At 35.4% G+C, this 10,092-nt stretch overlaps 1 protein-coding gene across 1 annotated transcript; it reads right to left on the reverse strand.

Annotated features, from left to right (window-relative positions):
- Positions 1 to 536: 536 nt before the first annotated feature.
- On the reverse strand, positions 537 to 5,788 carry LOC147520348 (O-fucosyltransferase 16-like). The gene is made up of 10 exons (XM_086591888.1): positions 5,444 to 5,788; positions 5,319 to 5,375; positions 5,157 to 5,250; positions 4,987 to 5,063; positions 4,363 to 4,451; positions 4,059 to 4,242; positions 2,707 to 2,888; positions 1,940 to 2,042; positions 1,509 to 1,840; positions 537 to 1,422 (listed from the first exon to the last, which is right to left on the reverse strand). The coding sequence occupies exons 1-10, from the start codon at positions 5,720 to 5,722 to the stop codon at positions 972 to 974; spliced, it is 1,848 nt and encodes a 615-aa protein (XP_086448014.1). The 5' UTR covers positions 5,723 to 5,788; the 3' UTR covers positions 537 to 971.
- Positions 5,789 to 10,092: the final 4,304 nt, after the last annotated feature.

Here is a 10,092-nt window from a genome sequence, read left to right on the forward strand (position 1 = left end):
TCCTTTTTATGAGTGGAGTAACTTTAGAGTCGCTATAAGATGGAGTTCATATAACCATTCCCTAATATGATATATCTTGCATGCAACCTCAAAGCATCAGTATATATATTTGAAAAGACCTCTGCTGCAAGGTTCAACCTGGTTGGTTATTAGGATCAATTTTAGCATGGTTCGGACTTCGGACAGTTACGTTGTTTCAAGTTTTTCTAATACGTATGTACAGTAGCGCAAGACTGAGCAAATTTTCATACACGCTGGTTACGGTATTTTGTAGAGATTACAAAATAAATTCGGAAGTCCAAGTCTTACAAGTTTCTTGTACTTGGCTGGTTCTTGAACACTGAGAAGTAGATCGAGTTTCATAAGTAGATGCTAAAGAGACTTACAGGCAACGATCTGGTCTAAAACGATGATGACTTCTGAGGTTCCTGTAACGAGCCTTGCAGAAAGGATTTGCAACCCGTTTCACTGAGCAGTATTCTATCATAAAACAACTCCAAATGTAGCTAGATATTTGATATTTGAAGTGAAACATATAGCAAGAAAGCATTCTAACACTAAACTTTCACCAGAAAAGCTGTTGCAACAACTAAGATTGGCATCCCACCGCCCAACATTCTTACACCCCCAGTCCCCACCTTTTCAGCAAGTTACATAATCTATTCACTTTCTCACTAAAATTTACAACAAAAATCGTCCCACCTCACATGTGGTGAAGCTTCTATCACCTTCATAGCCCAAAAATATTACATGCCAAAGCTCTTTAATCTACAGAAACAGCTTTACCTTTGCCGCAGATTCTTGAAAATGGAGTGTTGTATAGCTATGCTGTTGGGGTTTATGTACAGGAGACAACACCTTTTGGCTGAATCTAATCTTCAAAGAGGCAGACCTTCGGAAATGGCGATGGAGGGCTCAAAAGAATTTGTTTAAAAAGAAAGGGTTAGGTACAACAAAGAACTTCTAAAAGATCAGTCCGAAAGTATATCTTCCAACTCGGGTTGTTCCTCAGATTTGATTAAAAGACTGTAATCTGTTAAGTTGGAGAGATCTTTATCTTGTGGCCCAATTAGATTCTCCCCATAGTCCATGTCAGTCCAATCTGGCTCATCATCAGCATACTGATCATCACCTAATTCGCCAACATCTTTGCTTACATTTTTAGGACCGACTTTAAATTGAACTTCTGAGTTTAAATTATCTTTTGTTTCTGTGTCTGAGTTTTCACAGATGCAGGTTGATGGGTTCTCATGGAACTCACCCCTCCCCGGCCTTACTTCATTTGGCTCTCCCATGAAGCCTCTTTGATGAGTCCGAACCTTGGAAGAAAAACCTTCCCAGGTCATGTTAACTCGATTTAAAAACAAGGAACTTAGTTTCTTGGCATTCGGTCGTATTGTGCGCTTGTGTCCAGAGTATCTCCTGCAATGTATGACAAAGCCGAACAATGTCAATTAAAATGCAAGTTACCTTAGTTCTGAACTGAAGAAACACAAACACCAACTTACCTTCGACCGGCTAACATTCTAGCCATGTTACCATTGTTGTTAGTCACAAACACATCGCTCTCATCGCAAACAATATAATCAAGTGCAGCCATGCGTGAAGAAAATGAGGAAAATGGAGACAATTCCTCCTTTCTCGTTATCGTCTCTTTCGAATGGAAATTAGGGAATAGTGCTTTCAGGGGTGCCAATGTTTCTTCTCCTCCATATACCTCACCAGACGCCACATAAATGTGGACATCACTGCCAAATCCTAGTGCTCGCAGCATCAGGCCAACCTCCTCTGGAGTGAGAGGACATTTCCCATGCCTCCTCTCCTTCTCTGGGTTGCTAGACTGCAGAAGATTAGAAAGACAATGTAAATTAGTAAATGTATTCATGGTTAAAAGGATCGAAACCCATTTAACAGAAAAAACAGCAACTTTGAGCCTTACGTGCAAAGTTTTCCACCTCTTACGTATTGCACCCAATTCCTTCCTCTCCTTTTCTTCTCCACCATAGTAGCAGCCAGAGAACGCAAGCATGTCAGGTTCAAACCTGTAATGAGAAAACTCTAATTGCATTAAAGGACTTTTCTCACTGTGCACATTCTCTCACAGAGATATAACAGCTATCGCCTAGGTCTTTTCCATACACACGCCACACCATGTTTTTAACCAATACACAAAAAAAATTCCAGTTTCACGGGTTGTCTAGTCATGCATAACATCTTTTATTATTATTATTATTTTATTTTATTATTTTTTTTCAAAGTATGCAATTTGGTCCACAGTCAACTATCAACTAAGAGTTTGCAATCCCCTAATGCGATCTCTAGCACCATTGATGCAGAACCCGACTGGCTGATGTGTTTAAACTACAAACTGCGCATCTTATCAATTCAGCGGTGTCCGAGTAAACATAGCATGCAGAATGATGCTGACAACACAAATTGAAACTTTTCAAGATTTTAGAAAAGGAACTGCTATGACAGTTAAATGATAATGCCACTGGATAAGACCACCAACAAATGACAGCTGCACATCTGTGTTCAAAGAAGTTCCCGCTGTTTTTTTTTTATTCCTACGTTGGGTCTTGTAAAAGTTGTAACAGCCATCTTATTTTTTTAATAGGTTGTAAAAGTTGTAACAGCCATCTTACTACCATGTTTTATTAAATCACATATATAACTATGGTAAACATTGATAAAAAGGATGTATACCTCAGGTGCAGGGCTATGAAATGCGTACTCCTCGTTCTCATTCTCTGTACCAACTGTTTGCCCATTTTAAGTATAGGTTCAGTAAATCTCAAAGCATGATAGTTTACTCTACATCTCAGCTTTTGCAAATCGTTGTCCAACTTATTTGCTAGCCTGTAATCGAACTTGGTTAGCTGCACAGCCTGTTATAGGAGGATGTTCAGAAGTGTCACATGATATTTCAATATAAGCATCAATTTTCCCGCACAATAACTAATTTTTATTAGTGCAATTGAATTTGATAGAAATGATGTACAAAGAAGAGCAGGGTATATAATTCACAAAATAACAAGAAATAGTGACAACCACAAGACTCACTTTTTCGATACCAAACATTTAATTTCAATTCAGAATTAGAAAGGCTATCTGATGTCACAGCACTACCACAATAACATTGGCTGCTCTGCTAGCCAAATAAACCACAACTTAAATTTCCTTCCGAGGTTAGGGGTCCACTTTCCTATAGGGTCTTCAACAGAAAATACACATAACATGAATTTAAAATATTTGGGCATATGCCAAACTGGTGCCTCTGAAGAGAAACACTAGAGATTGGCAGTTGATGAATATTCAAATTGGATTATCATTTGTAATTATACAATCATACTACTAACCATATCAAATTCCACATATATATTGCGACTACAAAGCTTAGGAGTCCATGGTAAGGCAGTCACTTTTTTCCATCTACTTCTACAGCCTGCCTAAAACCTACCTTTTTTCTTAAACGGTTTGACAAAGATTTCGTCTTCATGAAAAAGACTACAAAGAGAAAGTAAATAAATACAACATACAGAAGGCAGAAAGACCTTAGTGAGTCTCTAAACAAACATGGCCTTTCAACACGAACAAGAAAAGAGGACTCCTAATGTTTGCAACTTCACATATATTCTCACTTTTAATTGTCCAGTAAAGCAAAAGCACCTGTAATTCAAATGCATGCCTTATGATTCTAACTTCTGAAATATACCCATGAAAATGCGACCAATTTGATTGGATTTTTAAGCCTCCTATGATGATACGACACCGACTTTCTTGACATTAAATAAATTTTCCATTTTGAAGACATCAAACCGCATGCATGGTGTTATGAGCATTACCAGATCTTCACAGAAAAGTGCAGAAAGTATTTCGCTAACTTTAATTGAAAGCATGCAAAACTTGCGCATGTGGCCACAGAGTAGTTATGCAGTAGAGTACTAGTGAACAAAGGATTCAGCTTCAGCTTAGTAACAGCCAATTCTCTTCCAATCGTATAATTAATTAATCATATACCAATTTACCAGTAATTCCTTAGGGAAGCGAGGACTTACATGCTTTTTATTAAGAACAGGTAACACTCGTTTCTGATAGCAACTAGGAGTGCACTTTCTTGGAACACGCATGGTATATGGACTCATAATTTTGCCTCCTTTTCGTGGAAGTTCCTTTATGATCTTAACATCTTTTGAGAGAAATGAGATAAACCAATCAACATCAAAGATCTCAGTGAAATTGCTGCAGAAAATATTACATGAAAGAACCAATCAACATTATCTAAATAATAAATCAAACCTTGAGAACCATCTGCTGAAAGGAGATTTAGATAATAGAACGAAATAAAGAAGTTTAACGAACCTAGAATCCTTCCAGAAGGATTTCTGATCTAATTTTGGAACGACAAGAGTGGCATTCAAAATGCGGGCTGCAACAACCGCATCTGTAATCTGCAAACACCAAGAAATTATCATTCAGCATTATCAATTAATGAGAGAAACTAAGAAATAATCATTAACCATATAGCATGTCCAGCGTCTGTTGACACATGGTTCTCCCCGTTATTCCAGACAACAGAAATCATTTCAGGTTAAGCAATAGAATTCCTGTTATTTATATCGTGCAATATGTACACGAAAGGCTAAGCAATTAAACTCATTTTTGGGCTTTAAGAAGTGGTACAATTTCATTACTCGATACTAACAGACTCCAAGTAAAATGACGTTCAAATGTTAACATATAAGGGATTGCAATCCGAGGAATACTTAGTACTTATATCTCTTTAGTTATAAACAAAAATCTCTACAATGATCAACCCTGCCCCCAACCCTATACAAGGTATCAATCAAATAGTATCAGGCTCAAGTACGTACCTACATTTGCTATGTAAGAGATTCTAAGGCTTCCTAACTAGTTAGCATTAAGAATAGCATCATCATCATACGAATAAAGTGAAGATTTGGATATAAAATAAAAGAAATTTACCCCTGTTCTTTGCTGATTCAAACCTCCACTAGTTGCAATCATCAAGTAACGGTTGGAACTAGTAACAACTTCAGCCTCTGCACAACGAAATCCAATATAACTAATTCAAAACCCTACCATTTTAACTTCAACCTTCTCATATAGAAAATGAAAAAGTTGATTATACTCACTAGCAAACTTATTGCTGGCATTACTACAACCATAATACAATTTCGATAACGTCGACTTCCATAGATCCTTTCCTGATGCACTCCCTCCATGGATCTATTTATCCAACATACAAACAATTAAATATAATAATAAAATCAACTCAACAGTAGAAAAAAAAAAACCGGAACACGAAACACTCGATTCCCATTCCCCTTTTCAATCTCAACCTCATTGCTCAACTGAATAATAAAAAAATGTTAATAAAAGATGAAACAAAAGGGCAATTAAATAATTTAAATTAGTTTACCGAGGTAGTGTGATGAATGTAATGACGTTGGTGGTCATTATTATCAGGAGAAGGAGGTGGGGCAAGAAAAGAAATGAAGCCAAAAAGAAGAAGCAGGACCGTTGATATTGTAGATATTATTGGGATTAGTAAATTGTTTTGTCTCCGCCGTTGATTATTATTATTAGTATTAGAATTAGTAGAAGTATTAGTATTATTAGTAGTAGACGGCATGGTGGTATATCTAAGCTGATATCCGCCACGCTGCTTTCGCTCTCCTATTTTTTCCCGTTTGAGCATCGAGAAAAAATATAGAATGATTCATTAGATTTCGCGTTTTCATGTGTACTAATAAACGACAGTGATATGCTACACCTTTTTGTAAGAAATTTTATGTTTACTCCACCTCTTCCAAACAATCGCATGTCTTTGTTTTTCTTCGAAAGTAAGCCCCAAAATGTCGGCCCATATATATATTTTGTTAGTACACCGATAGTATTCGATATATCTCAACCGAATATTTAATATTTTTTTTCCCGATATATATCGACTAGGGTTGTCAATGGATCGATTTGGGTCAGGTTTTGGAAAATCCGAACCCGAATTAGAAAATTGAGAATCCCGAACTAAACCGAACCGATAATATTACATCTAATCTGAAACCGAACCGTACCGATAAGATATATTGCAAACCGAATCTAAACCGACCCGAACCGAAAACTATAAAATCAATTAAATCTTAAATTAAATTAATTAATTGTAACCACACAATTGATAAACACATACAAAATTAATCATAAATATTACTAAAATGATATCTTATCGGTTCGGTGGAAAACAAACCCAAAACCGAACCAATATTTTATCGGTTCAATTCGGTTTTGGGTTAGTAGAGGACAAATTAAATTATCAAAACCCAAACCGTTTTTTATCGGTTTGGTTTGGGTTGGTTATCGAGTTATCAAAACCCATTGACAGTCCTAATATCGACCGATATATACGATATAAATTGTTGATTTTGATTGACATTGTTGATTTTGACTAAATATTGTTGACTTTGATCAATATATTGACGATATTTTCGGTATATCGATATACAAAACAAAATTTTAACTGGTAAAAAAAAATATATTTATGATATATTTGATATATATATCAGTTTTTAGATATATCGAAATATTAACTGAATTTGATATTTTGGGTCTTGTTCGAAAGTACCCACGTTGATTGCAGGTGTTGGAGTTTAATAATGTTAGTCTGTATCGGGATGCAGAGGATAGTTTGATTATTAAGTTAGTGCCAATTTGTCTGGATCTGACAAGGATCCTCTTTTTACAACAAACACACCTCTCAACTTGATGGCTCTGTTGGCCCTCATTGGCCTATGGATGGTTATTTCTTTTTTCTTTGACAGAATGGATGGTTCTTTGATTTTAATTATTTCTTTCTTTAAATGAAAGTGTTTTGTGTGTACATAGGAAATAGGCTAACTGAGCTTATTTGGACAATTTTGTAGAGCAGTATATGATTTTGATTTTTCCTTGATTTCAATGTTATCTCACCGTAGCTGGAATTCTGAAAATATAGTACACATGATTTTTCCCGTAAACAAAAGCTTTCATGGGTTGCGTGTAACTAACAATTTGCGACAAATAAAATTTGTGATTTTGTTAAATGGAAATCGTCATTCAAAAAGATAAAGTGAGCAGTGATGTGTCCTTTTCTTATTCTTATACAAAAAGGGTTTATTTAGTGTGTATACCTAGTGGAGCACAGACCTCGGGGTGTTTCTATCCAAGATCCTAGGATTGATTCTCGCTCTCAAGTCGCAACTAGGGGAGGGGTTTAGGATTACGACGGATTAAATGTTGACCAAAGTCTGCACAAATCTCAGTATGTTGAGTTGGTCTGTAGGCTGGATTTAATTTTATTGGATTAAATTACAACAAATTACAGAAAAATATCTTATCCATTGACTTGCCTAGTAACGAAAATTTTGTTTATCAATTAGTTGAACCTACTAATACATAGGTTATTAATAGAAAATGTTACTTGGAAAACAGTATGATTAAGAAACTTACCTAACACATTTGAAATGTGGGGTTGAAAAACATGTAAGAACGCGTCAAAAATTATCCTGGACAGAAACACAGACATGTATCTTTTGGAGGATAAAAAAAAGCAGAGAGGTCCTATTATTTCGTTTGGTTTATCCCTTTGTCTTTGTCTTTATCTTTCCTTTTCTATATTCGTGTAAGAAAAAGGCAATATCAGAATCCAGGAAAGTTGTTCTGGAATAACTAGTATTATCCTGATTTTGACTGTACTAACTTCTGTACCTGAAATTATACCTTCAATGGGAATGTATGGGACCATATCATCTCTGGGACTCACAATTTCACCAAGAGCTCTTTCACCGACCGAATGGTCTCTCGAAAAACAGACTGACTACCTACTCATTAAAGTTTTTGTGGTTTGTTTGGTAAAATACCAAATACAAAGTAAACATTACTTTGGTGACAACTAAAAAACAAGTGACTAGAGTGAGAGTGAGACACGTATTTTCTATCCAAAAAATAATTAGTGAGACACATACTTCACAAAAGATGAAGCTAAGATTAGTCTAATGGCGTATCTTTATCGGAAAAAAAAATGTCATATGATTACTGTTGTAACTCTTAAACCCTCTCTCCTCCTCATAGTCTAATGGGCTAATGGCATATGATTACTGTTTAGTCTGTTACACCAGGAACACAGTTTAAACTTTAATGAATCCAGACTACTAGGTAATGGGCCTGGCTATAACTTGTTGTAAAGAGCCCACTGGGCTAGGTCATGGGTCTGTACATTTAATTACAGGTACTGCTAATCATAAATCTAGCAGGTTGCTCAAGAGGTCTGCGCTCTGCAATCACCTGCAAACAGGCTACAATCACCCGCCAAACAAAAGTGAGCTCCCTCCTAAGCTCCTAATTAAGCTGACTGTAACCATTTCTTTTGGGTCACCCACCCAATCTCCTGTAGGCTGCTCTCCTCTTGGAAGTTGGAAGTCCTTCATTATCCCATGCCTGGGCACCACTCAAGGCCTCCGGTGGTCTAGCCCATCTAGTGTCCTTGTTAATTGTTATAACGGGCAGACATAAAAAATACAAGAAATTGTTCTCCAAGCCCATTTTCAAGTGAAAATAGTTTTTTTTTAATCACTCTCAAAGACAATTTTCGACCGAAAATAACTCTGAAAACCAATTTTCGAGTGAAAATAATCCATAAAGACAAATAGCCCGGATTTTAAATAATTATTTTTTGATTTGACCCTTTATGTCGTTTTGCTATGAACAAAGAGTGTTTATACTTTATGTTGATATGTAAACAATGATTATTCATACCCAAATAGGTGAATGTATCTCATACAGTATATTAATGTATAAACAATGATTATTCATAAATCATGTTGAGGTATAAACAATAATTGTTCATACTCCAATAGATATTCTTACTATCATACATTATGTTGAGGTATGAACATTGATTATTTATACTCCAAATATGTATAAACAGTGATTGTTCATACTCCAATAGATTTTCTTACTGATCATACATTATATTGAGGTATGAACATTGATTGTTCAGGTATGAACAATGATTATTATTCACACTCCAATAGGTGTTCTTACTGATCATACATTATGTTGAGGTATGAATAGTGAATGTTCGTATATCAAATAGGTATAATTGTTCATATGAATAATGAGTGCTCATAGCTCATGTTAATGTATTAACAACCTAAATAGATATAAACAATGAGTGATCATACTCTAATAGGTGCTATTACTTATCATACATTATGTTGAGGTTCGAAATAGGTATGAACAATGATTGTTCAATTTATACGAACATTTGACATTTGGGGTACGAACATTGGGGTATGAACAATGAATGTTCATACGAACAGTGATTGTTCATAACTTATATTGAAGTATGAACAGTGGTTGTTCATACCTCAAATATGTATGCACAATCATAATCATTGTTCATACTATATACACTAGATCGTTTCAGTTGGACTGAGCCATTTATTATTTCGTGTTAGGGGGTATACTTGACTTTTCATCTACCCGAGCCGTTTTTAATTTCGCGTCAAGAGCATACCTTTCATCTATCCCATCTATCCCGTCCTGGTGAGAGAATTACTTTTTTTCCCATCTATCATGGAGAGTCACTCCTTGTAAAATATAAACTCTCTACCCTCTCCTTTCTCCCCTTTTATGTTTGCTTTCTCTTATCTTATTCTTCTTTTAGATAAAACATTGTGCTTCTATCCCATTCTATTTTAGTGTCCACTAGGTCCAATTATCTATCATGGAGAATTCGAGATTGCATAATAACGTGTGAAAATTTCATTTTTAATTTATAAATAATTAAAGGAACTCTATGATTATATGATTAGAATTTTCCATCTAAAATTTCACTTCTTTTGTGCATCTAAATTTGTTGTCTTTTTACAGCAGACAATATTGCTTCACGCCTCACCTATATGAACCAGCGAATATATACCACTCCGACCATTTAAGAGACCAAGATATTTCAGAATCTTAAAACTACAATCGAAATTTTGATCTACATTGATACATTGTGGACAGACACAATTTATAATTACTAACAAAAAAATA

This window comes from Coptis chinensis, chromosome 2, assembly GCF_015680905.1.
Source record: "Coptis chinensis isolate HL-2020 chromosome 2, ASM1568090v1, whole genome shotgun sequence".
Lineage (NCBI taxonomy): Eukaryota > Viridiplantae > Streptophyta > Magnoliopsida > Ranunculales > Ranunculaceae > Coptis > Coptis chinensis.